Source organism: Bos indicus, chromosome 12 (assembly GCF_029378745.1).
Source record: "Bos indicus isolate NIAB-ARS_2022 breed Sahiwal x Tharparkar chromosome 12, NIAB-ARS_B.indTharparkar_mat_pri_1.0, whole genome shotgun sequence".
Taxonomy (NCBI): Eukaryota; Metazoa; Chordata; class Mammalia; order Artiodactyla; family Bovidae; genus Bos; species Bos indicus.
The window spans coordinates 81,948,172-81,973,027 of NC_091771.1; the positions used below are offsets into that span (position 1 = coordinate 81,948,172).

Here is a 24,856-nt window from a genome sequence, read left to right on the forward strand (position 1 = left end):
GGGGTGAGCCCGTAGATTCCCTACCTCCTTCTGGGCCACAGTAACAGCTTTGATCCTTTTTATGAACTGGCCAGACATGTAAACTTTCCTTGCAGAAGGTGTTCCATGTCAAAATAAATATGAAAATTACTGATCTGAATTAGAGGTCAGCAAACAACAGCCCATGAGCACGCAGCAAACAACAGCCCACTTTATTTTATAAATAAAGTTTTATTGGCACATAGACATATCCATTTGCTTACACACGGCCCACGGCTGTTTCTGTCTGTGGCTGCTTTCAGCTACAGCGCCAGAGTTGAGTAGTAGCAAGGGTAATGCCCTGATCCAGGACTTCCCTGGTAGCTCAGATGGTAAAGAATCTGCTTGTCATGCCAGAGACCTGGGATTGATCCCTGGGTCAGGAAGATGCCCTGGAGAAGGAAATGGCAACCCACTCCATTATTCTTGCCTGGAAAATCCCATGGCCAGAGGAGCCTGGGGGGCTATAGTCCATGGAGTTGCAAAGAGTCGGACAAGACTTAGTGACTGAACAACAACAATCTAAGTCCATCAGAACGTTGTCATGTACTTTGAAATAATAACAAAAGATATACCTGAGTAGCATGATCATTACTTCATAGAAGAAAACCCACCTCGTGTCCTCTAGAAAACTAGGACATAGTCTAAGAGTATTTGTAGCAGGTGAAATAGTATGAATATTAATGATGGCAAACTTTCACTTCTATCTCATTTGCCCCTGAATATATTCCAGACATTAATGTGACTCCTATTCATAATCCCAATAAGGAAATCAGCTGTTTTGGATTATATTTGACTTAAGGAGGGAAGTGTGAAATAAAGATTTCCATTAAAAAGTTACAATAAAGTTCTTTCACAGGAAGTTTTAGTTATCTGGGGTAACTTTTTATATGGCATTTTCACAATCTGGCAAAGATTTCAAGAGTTCTTTCTAAGCCAGTTATATGTGTAAGAATCTTTAGTATTTACTGGGTTTATGAAGAGTCCAAATCTATTTACATTTGCTTACTATTCTGGAATATATCTACAACCAAGTTCAGCTATGGAAATGAAATACTGATCATCTTCTTAATTTTAGTTCTTAGAATTTATTTAGAACTGTCCTTGGGTGTCGGTTTTTAGTTTGTCTGAGGAACTCAGCCCAAAACAGCAGAAAGACTTATTTATCGTTATGAAATAGAGATTGTGGTAGAAAAGATTGCCTTGCATGCAGGAATGCACATAATGAAGTAAAAATCTATGGTGAATCTATGAGTAAAAATCTCCTAGCTGAAACCTTGGAGAAAGAGCTTGAGACAGAAATGTTATGGTCTCCATGGAACTCACAAATTGTGTGTATCTCTGGGGGTTGGGGGTGGGCTCCCACCTTCTTGGCTCTGTTACAGCCATTGACCAGCTGTTCTTGGGCTTCAGCTATTTCAGTGGCCAGAAAGTCCATCAGAAAAGCCATAACTTGGAAATTTTCGTCTACTTCAACAATTTTTAGGATTTCCTGTCTTAATGGGCTATTTGTTCATAAATAATTTAGCTTCTTCCAGGAGATGCAAGTTAATGAAACTTCAGTTAATGGCTTTAAGTATTGAGTGGTGGTTAAAAACTGGTTTCTTATGTAATACTTTTGAAATTACTTTGTAACTAATACAGGCAGCCACTGGAAAGAAACAAGGAGAAGCAGTTATAAGGGGATGCAGTGGTTCACCAGCCAGTTTCTATAAAGATGTTCTTACCACTTGGCTTGTGAAAACCGTTCCTCTAATTTGGGTGATTTTTGTAGAAAGGATTGTAATGTGTATTAATGGGAGAAAGTTTTCATCTTTGGAAATTGTTTGGAGTTTGTATTTGTCCATATACTTCAGTGGTTTCCAAATTGGGATGTTTGCATATGACAGCTTTACAGAGTGATCTCTGTGGTCTGGGAAGAATGAATTAGAATATCTACATTTTAATCTAATTAAAAATTCCTATTTTTGTTTATCTTTTAAATTAGTAGTCAATATACATAGTTTATAAACAAACATGCTTACTTAGAAATTTCTAGGGGCTCGGCCGGCGGTGCGCGCCCCACTCCGGCTCCAGGCGCCAGCGCGCGGGCCCAGGCCGCCTGGTTCCAGCCCAGCAGCAGCGGCGGTAGCAGCAGCAGCAGCGGCGGCCGCTCGCTGGGAGGCCCCGCGCTCCTCGCAGCCCCTCCCCGGCGCGGTGCATGGAGACGAGGCCCGCCGTCCGCCCCTGAGCCCGCCGCCCGGCCCAGGACCCACGGGGGGGCTAGGGTGGCCTCGGGCTCCGGCCGGCCGGCCCCCCATCCCCCGCCCCCGGCCGCCCGAGGAGGGCTGCGCGTGGCCCGCGGGCCTCGTCGCCCGCGCGGATCGCCGCGGCCCTGCCGTCCCGTCCCAGGAAGTGGCCGTCCTGACCGCCATGGCTCACTCCCCGGTGCAGTTGGGCCTGCCCGGCATGCAGGACACTAAATTGTGGATAATAATGGAATATCTTGGCGGGGGCTCTGCACTGGACCTCTTAGAACCTGGCCCTTTAGATGAAACCCAGATTGCTACTATATTAAGAGAAATACTGAAAGGACTTGATTATTTGCATTCGGAGAAGAAAATTCACAGAGATATTAAAGCTGCCAACGTCCTGCTCTCTGAACACGGGGAGGTGAAGCTGGCGGACTTTGGAGTGGCGGGCCAGCTGACAGACACCCAAATAAAGAGAAACACCTTCGTGGGCACCCCTTTCTGGATGGCGCCTGAAGTCATCAAGCAGTCAGCCTACGACTCAAAGGCGGACATCTGGTCCCTGGGCATCATGGCCATCGAGCTTGCCAAGGGGGAGCCGCCGCATTCCGAGCTGCATCCCATGAAGGTCCTATTCCTTATCCCAAAGAACAACCCCCCGACGCTGGAAGGGAACTACAGCAAACCCCTCAAGGAGTTCGTGGAGGCCTGTTTGAACAAGGAGCCGAGCTTTAGACCCACCGCTAAGGAGTTACTGAAGCACAAGTTCATAATCCGCAACGCAAAGAAAACATCCTACTTGACCGAGCTCATCGACAGGTACAAGAGGTGGAAGGCCGAGCAGAGCCACGAAGACTCCAGCTCGGAAGACTCCGACACGGAGACGGACACAGACGGCCAGGCTTCCGGAGGCAGCGACTCGGGGGACTGGATCTTCACGATCCGGGAGAAGGATCCAAAGAGTCTGGAGAACGGAGCTCTCCAGCCGTCGGATCTGGAAAGAAACAAGATGAAAGACATCCCAAAGAGGTCTTTCTCCCAGTGTTTATCTACAATTATTTCTCCGCTCTTTGCAGAGCTGAAGGAGAAGAGCCAGGCGTGTGGAGGAAACCTGGGCTCCATCGAGGAGCTGCGCGGGGCCATCTACCTGGCGGAGGAGGCCTGCCCCGGCATCTCTGACACCATGGTGGCCCAGCTGGTGCAGCGGCTGCAGAGATATTCTCTAAGTGGTGGAGGAACTTCATCCCATTGAAATCCCTTTGGCATTTGGGGTTTTGTTTTTCCTTTTATTTTTTTCCTTCTTCACCCTCTTCCTTTTCAAAACTCAACGAGAGCCTTTGCTGACTCCGCTGAAGAGGCGCACCATCGGGGGGGCGGTTCCCGCCGCAGGGTCGCCTGTCCAGGGCCCCACAGCCCTTACCTGCTGGCCTGGGGCCTGATGGACTCCGGATGGGGTGGGGGAAGGCCAGCTCCTCCAAGCGATTATTTTATTATTCTCGTTTTTAATTTTAACCATAGTGCACATATCAAGGAAAGAGTCTTTGAAAACAAAAATAAACCCTGAAATGTATATCTGGGATTATGATAAGGCGACTGAAGCAATGAAACCTCAGGTATCCTGCTTTACGTTGATAAGCACCCCGCCCCCGCCCACCCCCACCCCAGGAGATGGAGAAATCGCTCTGGTGGATCAGTGTACAGACTTGTAAATAGCGTCATTTTTACGGAAAACCCTCTCGGCGTGCATAGGAATCACTGTGCACACATCGGCCAAGTGCTTCTGTAGATACCGTCAGTGGAGTAAATATTTGACAGGCCGTAACTTGAGTCTATTGCCTTGCCTTTATCACATGTAAATTTTGAATTATGTGACCAGTGATTTGGGTTTTATTTTGTATCCGCAGGGTTTGCCATTAATAATAATTAAATGCCCCTCTTCGGGAACACTCCCTCTGTTTGTACCTCAGCAAATGCAGATTTTTTTCCTCCTGCGTGCCCTACGACCCCTTCGGTACACTTAGAAGTTGATTTTCCTGTTTTCATCGATGGTACTATTTCTTAGTGTTTTAAATGGAAACATATCGCGCCTCATGAAGCTTTAAATTATTTCCAGTTTGTCCCCGATGAAGCGTCCTTGTCTCACTTTGGCTGGAGCCGCGCCCGGCCTGTGTCCCGCGCCCGCCGGCCCGTCCTCCCAGTAGGGTTTTCTGTTGCACCTTGTAATGAAACCTGCATATCATCTTTCGAAACCTCAACGTGTCTGAATGCTTTCACGAATAAATTTTGTAACAGGATTTTTGCACACACACACAAAAAAAGAAATTTCTAGTGACAGATGTATACAATCAGAGAAGTTGAGACCCTTGCTATATATACCAAGTATTAACTTTTATAGACAAGCATATGTGTTATTTGAAGGTTTTGGTAATCAAGGACATATTTCAGTTATTTAGTTTGCTATTCAGTTTATCTGAATTTCAGTCTAAAGGGTAAGATTGAAATCCATTAATTTTTTTAAAAAATCTATCAATAGTTATTCATTTTTTCCCCAGCAATGTCCATTTGTCCCAAGTAATGTCTTTTCTGCCTTTGAGTCCTTAACTGTTTGTATAATTACTTGTGTGTATATATATATATATATATATATATATATATAATTGTATATATAATATACAACATAAGTATTGTATAATTGTTTGTATGAAGCATAGACAGTGTTTTATGGTCCCTCAGTTGGTTTGTTTTTGCTTTTTTGTAGCATCTGGGGCCTTGTCGAAGTTAACTCATGGATTGAAAGATGAATCGTTAGCTTATATCTATCATTGCCAAAATCATTATTTTTGTCCAATTGGCTTTGAAGCAACCCCTGTCAAGGCGAATAAAGCATATAGGTAAGCATTTTTATATTTTATGTGCATACTTCACCAGGAAAATATATTGTTGAAAGCATTTATGAAATATTTGGTTCATTAGACATTGGAAGACTTGATGATTTGCTTTCCTTACATCAAGTAAGACTGTCCTTTTAAACATTGTAGCTTAATCTTTTGCAGAATTGTGTTGGGTTTATTAGGCTTTTCTCGGGATTCCCTGGTGGCTCCGTGGTAAAGTATCTGCCTGAAATGCAGGAGAGGCAGGTTCCATCCCTGGGTTGGGAAGATCCCCTGGAGAAGGAAGTGGCAACCCACTCTAGTATTCTTGCCTGGAGAATACCATGGACAGAGGAATCTGGTGGGGTACAGTCCATGGGGTCTCAAAGAGTCAGACACGACTTAGCAAGTAAACAACAACATTTTGTAACAAGGGATCAAGCCCTACCTAATTTATGCTTCCTCTTTAATGGCCTCTGGAGTTTTGTTCAAACCTTAACTCCAGTTCTATTCTAGTACTAATGAATGCTATTTCTGCATAAACTTCAGTGTATGTTTTATCAGTATATAATTAAAGTAATATTTTCAAGGGAGTGAATGACTTTATGAAGCTTACTGTGAATGTATTTTATATCTAGCAGGGGTCCCCTCACACCACAGGAAGTAGAATATTGGATCTTAATTGGAGAATCAAGTAGAAAACATCCTGCTATTCACTGTAAAAAGTATGTTAACCCTTCCCTCTCCACTTTTTTCTCAATTTCTGCTAAAAAGCCTGTTGGAATTTTAATTAGAATAGAATCCATAGAATCCATAGTTTAATTTGGGGAGCATTACATCTGAATAATGTAGAGTTTTCTCTTTATAAACATAGACTGTATCTCCACTCAATTAGAGCTTTAATTTCTCTTGGCAATGGTATTTCTCAGCATAGAATTATATATATATTTTGTTAAAAATTTTTCCTATATTTTTTGATGCTATTGTAAATTGATTTAGTTGAAGTAATAGTTGAGTTACAATGTTGTGTGAGTTTTAGGTGTACAGTAAAGTGATTCAGTTATATATATACACATATACATTTTTAAATTATTTCCCATTATAGGTTATTACAATATTGAATATCGTTCCTATAAACTGATTTTTAAAACATTTTATCTCCCAATTATTTTCTGGTAGTGTACAAAAATACAATGGATTTTTCTATATAGGCCTTAAATCTTACACCTTTATCAAATTCAGTTGTTAGTTCTAGTAACAGATTTGCAATACAAAGCAATTTGTAATTGTTTTGGATTTTCTATACCATCAATCATGTTGTTTATGGATATAGGCCTTAAATCTTACACCTTTATCAAATTCAGTTGTTAGTAACAGTTTTGTAACTGTTAGTAACAGTTAGTAACAGATTTGCAATACAAAGCAATTTGTAATTGTTTTGGATTTTCTGTACCATCAATCATGCTGTTTATGGATAAAGGCATACTAACTTAGAAAACTTTTGAAAATGTACTTGACTCCAATTAAAAAGAAAATATGGAATGTTTCCACACTAGCCTGCAGGATGTCACTTAACAGGTTGATATATATTTTTATTTCATGTGGAGAGTAACCATTTTTAACCTTGGCATCAGTTGGATAAAGAGAACTGTCATTTAAAAGAGGATTTATGAAACCTAATCGGTGGAGTAATCCTCTGATGGAAGAATTATTGCCATGGAAGTGTTGCAGCAAATTGCTCATGTGAAAAGTTCCATTGCTTTTTAAAGTATTTTAAACCTAAAGAAAATTGTGCTTTATTCTTCCTTAACAATAGATGGGCAGACATTGTCACTGATCTAAACACTCAAAATCCAGAATATCTAGATATCCGGCACTTAGAGAGGGGGCTGCAGTACCGAAAGACAAAGAAGGTAAGAATCCCACCGTGTGTGAAAGTATTTCTCAACTGGCCGAAATGCAGTCATTTTCGTCAGCACTCTAGGTTGTAAATAACAGAAACCCAGTTCAGACCATTTTAGACAGAAACGTGAAAGCCAAGGACACGTGTTTTAAAAGGAAATTTACAGTAGCTAGGACGGGGTAGCAATCTAGATGTCCATTGACAGATGAGTGGATAAAGAAGTTACGGTGCATATACACAATGGAATATTACTCAGCTATAAAAAGAAACGCATTTGAGTCAGTTCTAATGAAGTAGATGAACCTAGAGCCTCTTATACAGAATAAAGTATGTCAGAAAGAGAAAAGACAAATATTGTATACTAACACATATATATGGAGTATAGGAAAATAGTACTGATTCCACGTGCAAGGCCGCAAACACAGACATAAAGAAAAGACTTTTGGACGCAGTGGAGGAAGGAGAGGGTGGGATGAGTTGACAGAATAGCACTGAAACACACACACTACCATATGTAAAATAGATAGCTCGTGGGAATTTGCTGTATGATGCAGGGAACCCAAAGCCTGTGCTGCGTGACAACCTAGAGGGGTGGCACGTGGGTGGGAGGAGGGAGGGACGTTCAGAAGGGAGGGGACCAATGTATACCTGTGGCTGATTCATGATGATGTATGGCAGAAACCACTGCAATATTGTAAAGTAATTATCTTCTAATTTAAAATTTAAAAAAGGCAAGAAGTCCAGCCAGGTGCCAGGCAGAAATGTTATCAGGGGCAGGGAGCTAGTCTATCTCGTTCTCAGCTGTCTTTCTGTTTGCTTCCTGAAGATCATCGTCTTTCAACTTAGGTCTCCCTTTCAGAAGAACAGTCTAGACTGAGACGGGCCTGCCTCCAGCCCAGTTCTGTAGTGGTGGCCCAGCTGGAGTCAGGTGCTGACTCCCGGGGCATTAACTGTGGCCTTGGGGCAGAGCCGTGTTTACCAACAAGGCTGCTGTGGGTGGTTCTCAGGGAATGGTATGTTCTGTGGGTTGAGGAGACAGCCCGTTGCTATAATCCCACTAACATGTGAAGAACACATAGCGGGGAGAGGAAGAGGAATGATCTTGGTGTTTGGATTAGGCAATGTGGGAGCACCGAGCGTGAGTGAGAGGTAGAGAGGCAAATGGGGGCGGGGAAGGGGTCTTGGCTCCTGTGGACATTGTTATATTTTTGTAAAGGCAGCTGGTCAGGAAAGATGCTGGGTAGTGTGATCTGATGATGTCGGAAAGGATAAATACTATTTAGATGCAGATGACGGCGGGGAAAAAATCCCATGGACAGAGGAGCCTGGTTGGCTACAGTCTATGGAGTTGCAAAGACAGCACAACTGAGCATGCACGCATGAAGGAGGGAAAATAAGAGAATTCATTGGAACCCACATAGTATAACTAGTTTCCTCTTGTTTTCTGAACCCAACATTTTTTTTTTCTTCTTAGGTTGGAGGAAACTTGCATTGCATCATAGCATTCCAGAGACTTAGCTGGCAAAGATTTGGCCTTTGGAACTTTCCGTTTGGAACTATTAGACAGGAATCACAGCCTCCAATGCATGCCCATGGAATTGCCAAATCTGAGAGTGAGGACAATATCTCCAAGAAGCAGCACGGGCGCCTGGGCCGGTCTTTTAGTACTGGTTTCCATCAGGACTCAACATGGAAAAAGATGTCCAGTATCCACGAGAGAAGGAACAGTGGCTACCATGGTTACAGTGATTACGAGGGGAATGACTGACCATGCTGGGTCCCTACGCTGGGGGTCACACACACAGCTGGTCGATGCAGGACTGCGTTAAGGCAGTACAAGATTTTAAGTCTATGTTAAATAGGAACAGATCTTGTGGGGCAAAACATAACCTTGTAGTTCCTCCAGTAAATAAGCTTGTATATGAATAGGATGGGTGATTTCAGACATATAAACAGATAAGCACAGACTTTTTTTTTGTCCTTTTAAAATTAAGAGTATATAAACATTCTGGACAGTTTTGCAAAGTCCAATAAAATTACATATAAACAAATCAGACACAATTTCATTCAATAACATCATGATTTGAAATACTTAAGCATGAAGGGACTTCTCATGACTTGACCCCCAGATATTTGTTGCAGTTTTATTCCTAAGCTCAAAATTTAAGGTACTCACTCTCTGTCCTTTAAAGAAAATTGGGGCTGTTGACTTCTAGTTTTTCTCTTGGGTTAAAGCTCATTTCAAATAACTTAGTGAGTCTAGAAATTCCTTTTTACTTGTAGCAGTATCTTGCCTGCCTCGTATTTTTCCTGATTAACTTTCTCAGGATTCTCAATAAAGAGGCAAAAGAGAAAAGACTCCAGGCACTGATCTTTTCTGCTGGTGCAGATGGATGACTTCCTGCATCAACTCAGGTGTTCTGGACTTTCTTGGTATGTTGTTGTTACATATTGACAAGAACTTTAGGTCTTGAAAGACTTCTATAAGTCTACAATAAACCTTGGTTTAGGGATAGAGTAAACGAACAAGTGGGTTTCCCTGATGGCCCAGTGGTAAAGAACCCGCCTGCCAATGCAAGAGCCATGGGTTTGATCCCTGGGTTGGGAAGATCCCCTGAAGATGGAAATGGCAACCCACTCCAGTATTCTTGCCTGGGAAATCCCATGGACAGAGGAGCCTGGCGGCTACAGTCCATGGGGTCGAGAAGAGCCAGACATGACTTAGCAACTAAAACAACAGAATAACAAGTGACATCTGAAGTTTCTACACCCAAAGTAACCTTTGAGGTGAGATGTGATATATGACTGGTCCCCCCATATGGAGTCATGTGTTGATAAAAAAAAGCATTAAGATGTGTTAGGACTGCCCATCACTCAGAGGGCAACTATCCATATTCCAGGCTCTGAGCTCTTTCCTTTTGTAAAACCATATAGACTATTAGCTATTTGAAGAGAGTGTGTAATTGTTCAGAACGTGTGGATTTCATGTATTTGAGCTCCTGTCCAGTTGCTGTCAGTTTTTCTTCTTCTGCCAACCTGTGACTCATGAACAACTAGGATCTCTTGTCCTTTCATTCCAGGGGCTGTTCCAGGACTCCAGTCAGTAACTTGATTATTACAAGGTGCTGAATATGTTGGTAACCATATTGCAATACACCTCAAGGAAAGGGTTCAGATTTTTATTTTGAAAATATTTTCATTTCCTTCTCTTTTGAATTTTATATCCATGTATCCACTCAGATACTCCTAGCCTACAGATGGGGATATTATGAAATGGGCATTTTTCTGAAGAGAATATTTTGCTTGAAAGGTCAAGGACTGAAAGAGATTTGTAGGTCATTGATTTTGTTACTTCATACTGGAACTTTTAAGAAGTTTTCATCAATAAAGTTTTGTTTTCTACTTTTAATCATGTGAATGTTTTGAACTTTTAAGGATGGAGTGGCCTTATAATTTGAAGTATATGACAGAGGAACATGACAGAATTTGTCAATTCTGCCTGAGTAGTATAAGAAACATCTGACTTTTATAATTAGTGAGACTATAGGTATATGTCTGTAATTTTAGATTTTTGTAAGACTTTATAACAGGAAATAGAAAATGTAATTCTTTAGCTTGAACCAAATGAAAACTGTGATTTCTGGAGGTCAAATCTTGATTTCATATAGCTCAGCCAAATATTTCAGAGAAGAGGTTGGTAAAGAATGGAAATAAATGCAACATAAAACAGAGAACACAGTAACATCTAGGAAAAGAGGATGCATTTATATATATTGCTTATTGGCCATAATCAACTTTTATAAAACACTTAATATACATGATCACTTAATAACTTGGTTTACAAGTTTGGCAGTTATGAGGAGCACACTGAGGTTTATAGGGACTGCTTTTCCAGAATCTGTAAGCCAGTGACTGCACATTGCTCTTTGAAGATTAGTAACATTCCTGTCGTAACTTCTTGGTCAGTTTTTCTTAGGGGTCTCCATAGAAGCAATGAAAGTTCATATTACTGGCTCGCTACTAACTGGCTGTTATCATCTTGGGCAAGTTAAGATTGTTTTTCTTGTGCATAATTCCTCATTGGCTAAAATGGGGATAATAGTACTTATCTCACAAACTGTTTTGAAGAATAAGTGAGTTAATACGTGTCAAGTGTTTCACACAGTGCTTTCTAGAGAGCAATTGCTATTTAAATGCTTGTTATTATTATTAGCCTATATAATGTGTATTCTCCTGGCAGAATCTTGATAGAGAGCCCTTTGCTGCTGCTGTTGCTAAGTCACTTCAGTCATTTCTGACTCTTTGTGACCCTATGGACTGTAGCCCACCAGGCTCCTCTGTCCTTGGGATTCTCCAGGCAAGAATACTGGAGTGGGTTGCTGTGCCTGCCTCCAGGGGATCTTCCCGACCCAGGACTGAACCCGCATCTCTCATGTCTTCTGCATTGGCAGCAGGTTCTTCACCACTAGTGCTGCCTGGGAAGCCCTTTAAACAGCAACCAAAGGAACCAACTCCTTATTAATCAAATGAACACTCCTCAGTTGATGTTCCTTCAAAAATACATTTTGTATCCAAGAAATGTTGCTCTGGTTTTACAAGCACTTACAGTACTCAAATGCTCACATTGACTACTTGTTTTTACAAACTTCAGAAGGCAATGGCACCCCACTTGAGTACTCTTGCCTGGAAAATCCTGTGGATGGAGCAGCCTGGTAGGCTGCAGTCCATGGGGTCGCTACGAGTCGGACACGACTGAGCGACTTCACTTTGACTTTTCACTTTCATGCATTGGAGAAGGCAATGGCAACCTACTCCAGTATGCTTGCCTGGAGAATCCCATGGACGGAGGAGCCTGGGAGGCTGCAGTCCATGGGGTTGCAAAGAGTCAGACACGACTGAGCGACTTGATTTTCCTTTCACTTTTCCAGTATTGTTGCCTGGGAAATCCCATGGACAGAGGAGCCTGGTGGGCTACAGTCCATGGGGTTACAGGGTCTGAGGTGACTGAGCAACTGAGTACACAGGTCAAGGAAACCTGGCTACTGGGAACCATCTGTTTGGGCAAAAAAATAGTTTCACTAAAAACTTATTTTCCAATCATTTCTTTTCACTGATTTTAATCTAATTTCAATAGTCCAAATCTGAACCAATATGTACGAAAAGGCTACCATTCATTGACCACTAGTGGTTAAGTACTTCACAAACATTACCTATGATCCTTGCTTGAAACAGTTTGCAAGACTGCTTCTATGCCCGCCTATTACAGATGAAGAAAGATGTTTTGAACAAACCTGATCTGAGCAATGCTAAACACCGTAAGTGGTTTGGTGGCGGTTTGAATCTAGCCTGAGGGTCCAATCTACCACCTTTCCAGGAGCTACTTTGGCAATGAATTTCTTGTTATTTCTGACCTACAAGCCTCTTAAATGCTGAAGAAAAATGTACTTCAAGGGCTAAAATTTTAAACCATATTACTATCTGGTTACTACAAATTTTCAGATAACTACCTACTTATTAATGAAAAAACATCAACCAAATCTTCCACCTACTTCTGTTTTGACTATGCCAAGGCCTTTGATTATGTGGATCACAACAAACTGTGGAAAGTTCTTAAAGAGATAAGAATACCAGACCACTTGACCTGCCTCCTGAGAAATATGTATGTAGGTGAAGAAGCAACAGTTATACCTGGACATGGAACAACAGACTGGTTCCAAATCGGGAAAGGAGTATGTCAAGGCTGTATATTGTCACCCTGCTTATTTAACTTCTATGCAGAGTACATCATGAGAAATGCCAGACTGGATGAAGCACAAGCTGGAATCAAGATTTCCATAAGTATCAATAACCTCAGATATGCAGATGACACAACACGCCTGGCAGAAAGCAGAGAACTAAAGAGCCTCTTGATGAAAGTGAAAGAGGAGAGTGAAAAAGTTGGCTTAAAGCTCAACATTCAGAAAACGAAGATCATGGTATCTGGTCCCATCACTTCATGGGAAATAGATGGGGAAACAATGGAAACAGTGAGACTTTATTTTTGGGGGCTCCAAAATCACTGCAGCTGGTGACTGCAGCCATGAAATTAAAAGTGGATTGCTCCTTAGAAGAAAAATTATGACCAACCTAGACAGCATATTAAAAAGTAGAGACATTACTTTGCCTACAGAGGTCCATCTAGTCAAGGGTATGGATGGTTTTTCCAGCAGTCATGTATGGATGTGAGTTGGACTATTAGGAAAGCTGAGCACAGAAGAATTGATGCTTTTGAACTATGGTGTTGGAGAAGACTCTTGAGAGTCCCTTGGACTGCAAGGAGATCCAACCAGTCCATCCTAAAGGAAATTAGTCCTGAATATTCTTTAGAAGGACTGATGCTGAAACGCCAATACTTTGGCCACCTAACGCGAAGAATTGACTCACTAGAAAAGACCCTGATGCTGGGAAAGATTGAAGGCGGGAAGAGAAGGGGACGACAGAGGACCAGATGGTTGGATGGCATCACCAACTCAATGGACATGAGTTGAAATGGACAGGGAAGCCTGGCGTGCTGCGGTGCATGGGGTCACAAAGAGTCGGACACGACTAAGCGACTGAAATGAATTGAAAGCTTCCACCTTTCAGTTATTGCCTCCCGCGATACACAATACTTAGCATCAAGAATTTTCACAACTGGCTGCAGACTGGGAAGAAACCGACGCTAGAAGAGCACGTACAAATCCGTAACTTCTGAAAGAAAACGCTTTGCGTATAGTTTCAACGTTTAACAGAAATAAGATGCCTCCGTGGAGGAGGTAAGGCGGCCAACAAGCCTTAAACACAGGGGCCGAACCACTCCCTCACTTCCGGAATGCATCGGCGCAGCGGATATACGTCATCGTGGGGAGCCAGGACTTCCGCCTTGCGAGACGCATTAAATAGCATCTGGGGCGCTCCGTTTCCCGTGCGTGTACGCCTGAACTTGAGGAGATTGGGGTTTTCGTAGGAAGTTTTTCTGGCTGTTAAATCTTGCCTGCGCCGGCCCCTCACCCTGGTCGTCCGTTAAGAGTGCTAACGTTTGGGCCAGAGCGCTGGAGGAGACGAGGACTTGCCCCTCAGCGTCGCCAGTTTTCTCTGGTCCCGTTTTTCTTCCGCAAGGCCGTGTCAGTTTCTGGAAACTGCCCATTTCGACGGGGCCGGTTTTTCCTAGACAGCTGCGGGCTCTTAATTTTCCGACTTTCCGAGTAGAAGCCGAGAGTGCTCTTCCTGGGCCCGGGGCGGCGGTGCAGCCGGGCGGGGAAGACTTGGAGTGAAAAGCCGCCCGCGACGCCGAGGACACAGCTCCCTCATGGGAGTTCAGGGGCTCTGGAAGCTGTTGGAGTGCTCCGGGCGTCAGATCAGCCCTGAGACGCTGGAGGGGAAGATCCTTGCCGTGGGTATCCTTTACGCGGCGTCGGCGCTGGGGATGCTCGGTGGACGCCAGGGTTTGTTTGTTTTAATGGAAGGATAACTGCTTTACAGAACTGTGGTGTTTTCTGTCAGACATGAACGTGAGACGCCAGGGCTTTTTGCTCTCAGTTTTCCTGGGGCGCAGAGCGGCGTTGGAGGGGCAGCCCGGGGGAGTCTCACGCCGGGGGGAGTAGCTATAGGATCCTCTGGACGCTTCCTTCCTAAGTGTCTCATTTCCTCCCGCTTTGCAGTCACAGCTCCCTGGACTGGAGTCTTAGGCCCAGCGCTCTACGCCTCTCTACAGTTCTTTCATCTGGGAAGTGGAGGTGATAACAGTCTCTACACACACAGCTGGTGGGAGGAATAAAGGGAATATTTAAATGAAAGGAGTTTAGAAATAGTGTCTGGCCCTGTTAATATTGCAAATTCTGAAGGTGTTATTCTGGCTGGGAGATCAGCCTGGAGAAAACGAAGTCGACTTCCTACCAATAGTTTTGCCAGCTGTCCTGAGTCTTGCCCGTTTATATTTATGAGAGGAAGAAAAACGTGTGTGGACATGTGTTTTACATTTTCTTTTTTTTTAAAAGTAACTTACTTTTTTTTTTGTTACGATTTTTGGAATAGGAAATTCGTATGTTACAACACCGCAAAGATTTCAAAAGGTGTACCGTGCGTTATTTTCCTCCCAACCTCTGTGATGGACTTGTTGGTGTGCGTGTTTGGCTGGTTTTGTCTTTAGAATTAGATGTTATTTCCTAATTACGGAAACAGGTGAAAGCTGTTTCTGAAATTTTAGTGTTTTTATTCGTTAGGCATTCTTCATTATCTGTTGGAGAAGGAAATGGCAACCCACTCCAGTGTACTTGCCTGGAGAATCCCAGGGACGGGAGCCTGGTGGGCTGCCGTCTATGGGGTCACACAGAGTCGGACACGACTGAAGTGACTTAGCAGCAGCAGCAGCTTCATTATCTTTCTGTTTTTATCTTTCTTTTTTTTTTTTTTCCTGAATGTTCTGTTCCAGAAGCTGGTGGTACCTTCCACCAGTTCCCTAAGTTGGGACGTATGACTAGGGGCTCCATGCTCTGTGGAGAAGACAGTGCTGCAGTAGTTGCTGTGGTAAATGCACTGTCAGAGGGTGTGGGGATTCAGCAGGAGGAGCCATTCATTGACTTCGGTTGGAGACAATTCATATGTAATGGAAGAGTGATAATTTTTTTTTTTAAGTAAAGCAAGACGATGATAATGATGATGATTATATATTTTTTGCAATGTGGGTAATTTAAAACACATCCGTAATGAATGGTGGCTTAAAAGTTTTATGCCTGATAGCTTGTGGCAAAGGTTTGTGTTTTAAGTACACGTGCTGTGGCCGCCCTCTAGCGGTTCCTTAAACCACTGCTTCCTGAAGGTTTTCTCCGTGGAACTATCAATATCTATCCATAGGAATGAAAGCGGTATTGTCAGGAACCCTTAAAACGTCAGCAGGAGTTTATATCAGTTTACATTCCAGCCCGTGTGAGGAATTAATAGTTTGTAAAATGTATTCAGGTGTTTTGGTTTTATTTGTTAATGAAATTACCCTTGGCCTACTAGGTTCATAATTTATTCTTGAATCCCTGAAATAAATTGTTTGGTCTTTTTACCATTTGCAGCTGAGTGTCTTGTTTATTTATCCAATATAAATGTTTGTGTCAAATAATAAAGAATTAATAATTAAACTTTTGTCTCTTACGGACCTTAGCATTTGTAAAATACACTGAACTCTATTATTAACAAAGTATTACACTCTGTGTAGGCCCCACCTGCAATGTGCGGGGCCTGGGTTTGATTCCTGGGTTGGGAAGATCCTCTGGAGGAGGGCATGGCAACCCACTCCAGTATTCTTGCCTGGAAAATCCCTGTGGACAGAGGGGCCTGGTGGGCTTCAGTCCATGGGGTGGCACAGAGTCAGACATGACTGAGTGACTAAGCACAGCGGGTTTAGTAGCCTGTGTTTCAGAAGGTTCATGTCTAGTTCCAAAGGATAACAGAGTTGAGAGCCACCGATCTGAAATTAGATCTTCTCATTCCCTGGTAGCTCAGATGGCAAAGAATCTGCCTGCAGTGCTGGAGACTCAGGTTCAATTCCTGTGTTGGGAAGATCCCCTGAAGAAGGGAATGGCTACCCACTCCAGTATTCTTGCCTGGAGAATTCTATGGACAGAGGAGCCTGGTGGGCTACAGTCCATGAGGTGGCAAAGGGTCCGACACAACTGAGTGACTTAACACTTCATAAAATTGAATGAGTTAAGTAGAAACTTACTCCATCTAATACAGTGGTGTAGCAACCGGAACAAAGCATTTAGAAATCTTGACCCAGTACAATATAGAATTAAGCCAACACCAAATCGTACTTCCAGGATGGACCCTTTAGCTGACGTCTTCTGGTCCTCACCACTGCATTCTGCTTTCACTCAGGCTACTGTAACTGGCTTAAAGCAGGTTTCCTTGTAATGATAGTTCATTCCTCACTTGGCCACCGGGGTGAGCCTTCAGTGACATCCTTCCAGTGACCACAGATACATCTCGTCCTCTCCCTGCTCCTCTTGCACCCGCCACGTTGGCCTTGAACAGAACACATTTCTGGTCCAGGGCATTTGTGTTCGCTGTACCTCCAGCCTCACTGTCTTCTCTCATTTGCTCAGATCTGTGTTACTTCTTTGGACAGGCCTTCCCCATCTAATGTAGTCCCTGTTGACTCAGTAAAGAATCTGTTTGCAATGCAGGAGACCTGGATTTGATCCCTGGGTTGCAAAGATCCCTCTGGGGAAGGAAATGGCAATCCACTCCAGTATTCTTGCCTGGAGAATTCCATGGACAGAGGAGCCTGGTGGGCTACTGTCCATAGGGTCAAAAAGAGTAAGACGTGACTGAGCAACTAACTTTCATTTTTTCCCGCACCTAAGAGCCATTGACTCTCAATCATGTTTTTGCCCATTTACTCTGCTCTTAGTTTTTTCCTTGGCACTTACCAACAACCTAATGTATTCTATAGCTATACTTGATTTTTATTGTTTGTCTTCCCTATTAGAATTGCAAGTTTCTCAGGGGTGTGGACCCTGTCTGTTTTGTTCATGGCTTTATTTTTCACTCTTCTATCCTTAGGCTTTTGGGTATGCCTAGTAGCCCACAAATATAGGAGTGAATCTAGCTTGCTGTCCACTAGTTGGTTTATGTAGTGTTTATTCAGTTAATTGTTGATGGGCCTTGTCTTTTATGGTGGTAAGTTAGGTAATGTCATTCATAGGAATATTTTAACTGCTCAGCTCATCTGATTGCAGATCTTTGTTGCCTCCTCTGTACGCTGAGAGGGAGAGCCGTGCCAGGCAGTGTGGTTTAGGCACATCACGGAGCTCACAGTCTGGACTGCTCCCCCACTAGATTGTAAACTCCATTAGCGCAAACGCTTTGTTTGGTCTAGTTATGTATCCCCGAGCGCATAGAAGCATTTCTGCTGTGAAGTCAGCAAGGTGTTTTTACACAAGAGTGGATCACTGGACGTCTTAATCTCGGCCCAAGGGCTCAGAGAGGGAGGAGCTTTTTCAGGCTGGGGAAGGAGAAGAAGACCTTGCAGGAAGGAAGGAGCTCAGTGACTCCAGGCTTCCAGAGAAGCCCAGTGGCTTGACACGAGCCAGGAGAAATGAGCAGAGGGCAGCTCATTGAGGGCTTCGCAGACCTGAATGAGCCTCAGATGATATCCTAAAGGCAAAGGGAAGCTTCCCAGGGGTTTTCACTATAGGTATGTTGGTGAACTCTAACGTAGACTTTCAAGATAGAAAGGGGGAACTGATGGGACCTGGCAGTGCTGGGTGAGGGGAAGGTATGGGGTGGCGCTCAGGGTTCTGGCTTGAGCGAATTGGAGAGATGTCCACTGAAACGGGTGTGAGCAGCCTGGTGCGAAGACAGGGAGCTCTTTTTTTTAAAAATTTTTTTATGGATCTCAGGTTTTGCTTGTGTCAAGTCTGCAGTGACTGTGAAGCAGCAGGTAGAGATGTCAACTTGGTCATCCATTCTGGGGTCAGGAGAGCTCTGGGGCAGAGGTCCATGCCTGGAGTGCGGGGCTGTGGGGGCTGCAGTTGCAGGGGGCCAGAGGTAGCCTGGGTGGACGCTGCAGACAGGAGGAAAGGAAAGGGCCTGAGAGCCACCACCGTGGAAGTGAGCACTCTGATGGTGGGCCAGGGGAGTGGGCAGAGATCCAGGGAACGCAGCAGAGGGCTGTGTCCTTCTCTTAGGAACAAATAGAAAGCAGTTAGTTAAAAAGCACTTTTTAGTGAAATTTAAAAATAGAAGATGAATCCAAGAAGAAAGCAATCAGTTGTAATCACAGCAGAAGATAACTACTCTTAACATTGTGTTGACCAAAAAGTTTGTTCCGGTTTTTGTGTAACGTATTATGGAAAACCCTGAACCATCTTTTGTGTCAACCCAATATTTTGAGGTCTGAGCTTCAAGTATATTTAACATACTGCATATGTTACAAAATAGATTTATACTGTCCATACTTTTGTAACCTGTTTTATTTCTTCCTTTAATAATATTTTGTGACTGCTTTATGTGCTTAGCTTCTATTCTTAAGGGTCACTTGGATTGCAGCAAATCATGATATCATAATCTAATTTTAAAAAAAGACCAATTGGAAAACTTCCATTCTTCATATTTTCATTATTATAAACAAAACCACCTTATAAGTCACTCTGATTATAAGTCTGTGATGACTTCTTGAGGATAAGTGTGTGGAAGTGGAATTCTTACATAAAACAGAATGTAGATTTTAAAGTGTTTTGCTATGAATTGCTAAATCGTTCTCCAAAAGAGTTGGTTAATTTACTAAAATTTCATATAGATCACTGGTTTCTTTTAAAGAAGTTCCTTTCAATTAGACTTTTTAAAGGAGACATGTGCCTGTGTAAGCTTTTACAGTTCAGGATGTAAACAGTGATGACAGGAGCCCAACTAAAGTGAACTCACTTTAGGGAGATTCCAGTAGGGCTGAACATTTTTCAGTTTCAAGTGAATTGGGATGAGTGCTCAGTTTTAATGTTTCAATAATATCAGGCATTGGGGATTTGTAAGGGGAGGGAAGGATTTGCAGAGTGTTTTCCATGAACAATTCTTCTAGATATTAGCATCTGGTTAAACCAGGCTCTTAAAGGAGTCCGCGATCGCCACGGGAACTCCATAGAAAACGCCCATCTTCTCACTTTGTTCCACCGACTCTGCAAACTCTTATTTTTCCGAATTCGTCCTATTTTTGTGTTTGATGGGGATGCTCCACTATTGAAGAAACAGACATTGGTAAGAGTTATATATATATATATATTTTTCTTTCTGCATTCTTAGAATTTTAGTTCAAATTTTAATTGACCTAAAATTAAAATTTTCTTCTTAGAATTTTGGAAACCAAGACTTACTTTGACATATATCCAATTTAATTCAACTTTTAAAAATTTATCATAAACAGATAATTTCTTTTCAAAGAAATTTACCTCTGAAAACGTATAACATGAGTGCAATAATATTTAATGTTTAATAAAACTATTAAAGTTAACAGTAGTTATAGTAAAGAGTTTTCCCTTTGGATTATCTTCTTAAGTGTTCTACAGTTAAACTTACACAGTATTATATAGCAACTATATCAAAAAGAAAAAGAATGTTTTGATAGTCTTGCCTTATATTTAACTGTAAGCTCAGAGACTATTTCCTTTTTCCCTGTTTAGAAATTTCTTACAAGGTATATCTGTACATTTTAGGATTTCCTTTGACATCATTTTGGATATGGAAGGGCAGAGTTACATATAAGTAATGTGTTTTTATAAAAACTAATACCAGAAATTGGCTTTGACCTAACAGTAGCATTTTAAAGACTAGTTAATTGATGTAATAATCCCTTTAGGGAAGCATTTACTTAATTATATAGTATTAAGTTTAGGCTTCTTGGGAACATTAAAGGACATTTAAAAGAAACAAAGTAATGGTTTCCCAAATACATTGTATAATAATTCATTAAGTAATACTTAGAAACTCTGGCTGTCCTTTACACAACAAAAACCTGAAGCTATTCACTTGTACACTAATTAGGAGAAAACACTAAAACAGCTATAATCTGAAAACTCAGAAGACAAACCAAATTCCATGGAGAAAAAAGCCACAGAATTGTTTTTAATATACTAATACCCCAAAATAAAATCCTATATTCTTTCTTCTCACAGGCTAAGAGAAGGCATAAAAAGGACTTGGCCGCCAGTGACTCCAAAACAACTACAGAGAAGCTTTTGAAAACATTTTTGAAAAGACAGGTTATCAAAACCGCCTTAAAAAGCAAAAGGCAAGCAGAGAATTACATTCATTTCAAAGATGAGCATTTTTTATGTTTGCACTGAATTCTGTGATTCCCTTTCTCTAATAAGAGGACTCAATGGAATGTCCATTTGACTGAGTGAACTGAGGTGACAGTTCTCTGATCTTTGAGAATCAGCTTTGACAGTGAGAAGGAAAAGCTGCCAGGTTGCATGGCTTGTATGTTTTACTCTCCTAACAGTTTTCTTCATGCCAAGACCAGGTTCCCTCTTTCTGGAGGCAAGCAGGCCAGCAAGGCAGAACCCATACCCTGGTTTCCCCTTCTCAGCTGGGTTTGTGTGTTCAATGGGGAATATTACTGACTCTCAAAATACTGTTTCCTATCATCTCTGGTGAAGCCTCTGTGTACTTTTCAGGGAGGAAGCTCTTCCCAGTCTTACTCAAGTTCAGAGAGAAGATGACATCTATGCTTTGCCACCTTTACAAGAGAAAGAGAAAAACAGGTAAATGTTTTAACTATTTAAAAATGTCATTGCTGCATTCAGACAGATTTAAACCCCTACTTAAATGATAAGGTGTGTTGGATTAATGCATCTGCAATACACATTCTCGACACTTAGATTGGTTTTTAAAGGCTGCATCTTCTATTGACTCCCTTAGTGGTTTGTGGTGGTTTCCTTTCTTCATCCTCAGGAGCCTGTGTTAGCATTGTTCATTTAGAGTTTGTGGAGACGTGGATTCTGGTTTTTCTGACTCTTTGTTGACACCTACCGTCTCAACCTGCTTCTCAGCCTGGCATTTTCTCTCTCACCATCACTGAAGTCTGCACACACGATGTCCTCCCTGTTAAATCCAGTGGCTGCTTTGCAATTCTCAGGCTGATGTAGTGCCCATATGGTCCTGTTCTCTGGGGACCTCTCTGGTCGCTCTTCCTCCTGCTGGCTGATAATCCTCAGTGGCTTCTCTGGTTGAAGTGCAGGTGGAGGGCCGGTTTGTCCCCCCCGCCCCAACCCCGACCACCCCCATTCCTTTCCCAGGGCTCCTGTGAGGCCACACAGCTTTTGAATCCCCGCTGCCGCCATCACCGTGTCTCGAGGTTACTGGTCTGGCTTCCGTACTTCTGTCTCCATCTCTGATCTTACCCTTTTGGAGGAACTCCTATCAGGCCCAGTTTCTGATTTGTAGTGTAGAACCTGTTAAAACTCAAATCTGATACTGTCATGTCCTTGCTTAAAAATGTTCTAGTTTCTTCTTTTTTCTCCAAGCAATGTAATTGCGAGAGAATTCAGAAAGCTCCTGCAGTGAGGTGACTCTTAATTGCCCCTTTGGCAACCTGCTCTGCGCTGGTGGTGGAAGATGTTAGATCTTGCTATGATCGCTCCCTTACAGGTGTCCCTACCATATGGTGAGACCAAAGATGGCACAGTTCTTGCCATCTTATTCACCACTGTAGCTTCTGTAACTAGCAGTGCCTTGCACTCAAGAAATATTTTTGTGAGTCATCATTAAATCATAGGTATTATAAATGGTGTGTTTGACTTTCAGTTCAGAAGAGGAGGATGAAAAAGAATGGCAAGAAAGGATGAGTCAGAAACAGGCATTACAGGTATTTAAATAATTTTTGAATGCAGAATTTATTCTATTATTAGTATTTGAAATGAATAACATGAAAATGAATGCTTTTAATGAGTAGTATGGACTTATGAATGTTCTTGATAAGAAAGACAGATAGTACCTTATTTGTTGTGTGTATATATATGTGTGCATCATATATAAAATATACACATGCTCACAAACATATATGGAATTATGCATATCTAGGTATCCAAAATAAGCCATCTTTCTTTTTTAACCAGCCAGTAAATGAATATAATAACTAATGCTCATATAACAATAAAGGAAAGCACGTCACCCATGAATAACTTCTAGTAGCATTTTGCTGTATGTTAGTGCCCTCCCACCCTGTATGGTTGCGTATCTGTGTGTGTGTTTGGAAATGCGTGTGTGTTTCAAGGGTGCATGGGTACGTACACATTTATGAAGATGTATGTTGCTGCACAGGCTGTAGCTATCTATTGCTGTATAACTTAGTGCTGTGACGACTGTCTTTTATTATCATCTTCTTCGCTGATCTGGGGGTTGATGAGCGCAGGGGGAAGTTCCCTTGAGCGTCTCCTGTGTGGGTGCAGTCAGGCTGGAGCTGGGACTGGAGTCCCTCCAGGCCTCCTCTCCTGCGTGCCCCGCTGTTGATGCTGGCAGTCCGTCAGAACCCCGCCTGTGTGTCCTGAGCTCGGGCACAGCGGCGCTGGGTTCCCAGGGCAGGAGCCCAGGAGGAAGTGACTGCTGGGCCTGTGCTGCCCTTTCTGACAGCCTTGGGGGATGTGCAGCCTCCTGTCCACGGTGTGCAGTTCACTGGCTGCCGGGTAAGGTCAGCACCTACTGGATGGGAGGGGAATTCATCCAGAAAAGAGAGTCAGAGAACCTGTGGACATGTTCTATCATCTAATGACTAGCATGCTTACAAATTGAACTTGTGCTGTGGATACATGTTTTTGAAATTTCCTGCAAGTTTCTCACAATAGCAGGTAACATTCTTTGATTCCCTTGTCTGTTTATAATAATATTTTAGTATGTCTGTTAGAAGACTTTTGATAAAATTGCAAGGTTCTTCAGCTCATGAAAATACTGCCGCCTTAACACAGCAAGAAAGCACAGACTTGGTGAAGACCAGGGACCCTGTGGGCAGAGACCCCTGCAGTTAAGTCTGGGCTCCATTGCTCACTAGTTTTGAGATCTTAGATGCAACTTAGCTTCTCCATGGTGCTTTTTTTTTTTTTTTAATTTTTGATGCCCTCCCTGTAGGAGTGATGAGATCATTCTTGAGGGAGAACACTGGAAGCTCTGAATAAAATGACTGGCATGTTTTAAGTGCTTGCTGGTCTACAGACACATAGCACACATACATACAAGAAAGCAAACTATTATTTTGTCTCCTTTACTAATGAAGAGTTTTAAAGTACTTTCAGTAATCAAGTTAAATTTAGAAAAGTTTTATACTTTTGTGTGTCTGTGAAATTTCTCACGGTTAATTTCACTTTTGGTTTTAGAAAGTGAAAGTTGCACAGTTGTGTCCGACTGTTTGCGACCCCATGGACTGTAGCCTTCCTGGCTCCTCTGTGCTCTTGTCCTAGAATTCTCTAGGCAAGAATACTGGAGTGGGTTGCCATTTCCTTCTCCAGGGAATCTTCCCAACCCAGGGATCAAACCCAGGTAAAGAATTGCAGGCAGATTCTTTACAAACTGAGCCACTAGGTTAAAAGCAACACAAAATGTATCTAACTAAAGCAGTTATAAGTATTATTCAAATTCGTAAGGCTCATCTCTGCCTCAGGGACTTTGCACTTGCTGTCCCTTCAGCCTTGGATGCTCTTCCCTGAGTAGATTTCTGGTGTCTTTCATGTCTCTGCTCACAGGTCGTTATTACTATTTTTTTGCTTTTTATTTTGCACTGGGCTAGAGCCGATTAACATTGTTGTGATAGTGTCAGGCGAATACAGGTCGTTTTTTGTGGAGTCTTTCCTATTTATCAAATATTTTTTTCTCTTTCTATTCTTCTAATCAACTCTATCAGATTAACTTGCTTTGTTTTCTCATCATTATCTTGTTCATTTATTTGTTTATCATGTGTTTTCTTCTTCTAAGAATAGAAGTTTATCTGGCATGATCTCTAAAGTACTTTAAACACCTGGAACAGTACATGGTATATTAGAGATGCCTAGTAAGTATTTCTTTTTTCTTTTGAATTAATGAATGTTGTTGTTCATTCACTCACTCCTGTCCGACTCTTTGTGACCCCATGGACTGCAGCACACCAGGCCTCCTTGTCCATCACCATCTCCCAGAGCTTGCTCAAACTCATGTCCATTGAGTCAGTAATGTCATCCAACCATCTCATCCTCTGTCGTCCCCTTCTTCTCCTACCTTCAGTCTTTCCCAGCATTAGGGTCTTTTCCAGTGAGTCGGTTCTTTGCATCAGGTGGCCAAAGTATTGGAGCTTCAGCCTCAGCATC

The 24,856-nt window shown here is 42.4% G+C and overlaps 1 protein-coding gene and 1 pseudogene across 5 annotated transcripts in view; both read left to right on the forward strand.

Annotated features, from left to right (window-relative positions):
- LOC109566944 (basic immunoglobulin-like variable motif-containing protein) overlaps positions 1-24,856 on the forward strand; it is a 68,945-nt gene that overhangs the window by 27,215 nt on the left and 16,874 nt on the right. For 3 of the 5 annotated variants that reach the window (XM_070800462.1, XM_070800461.1, XM_070800463.1), the window contains 4 exons: positions 5,008-5,140; positions 5,758-5,844; positions 6,936-7,032; positions 8,497-10,431. In XM_070800462.1, the coding sequence (XP_070656563.1) occupies positions 5,008-5,140; positions 5,758-5,844; positions 6,936-7,032; positions 8,497-8,790 (611 nt within the window). In that variant the 3' untranslated portion in view covers positions 8,791-10,431. Of the gene's footprint in view, positions 1-5,007; positions 5,141-5,757; positions 5,845-6,935; positions 7,033-8,496; positions 10,432-12,549; positions 14,438-19,608; positions 19,785-20,698; positions 20,815-21,202; positions 21,290-22,331; positions 22,393-24,856 lie in introns of those variants that run through there. The other 2 variants (XM_070800464.1, XM_070800460.1) reach the window with 2 other exon arrangements.
- Positions 2,161-4,543, forward strand: LOC109566942 (serine/threonine-protein kinase 24 pseudogene; annotated as a pseudogene).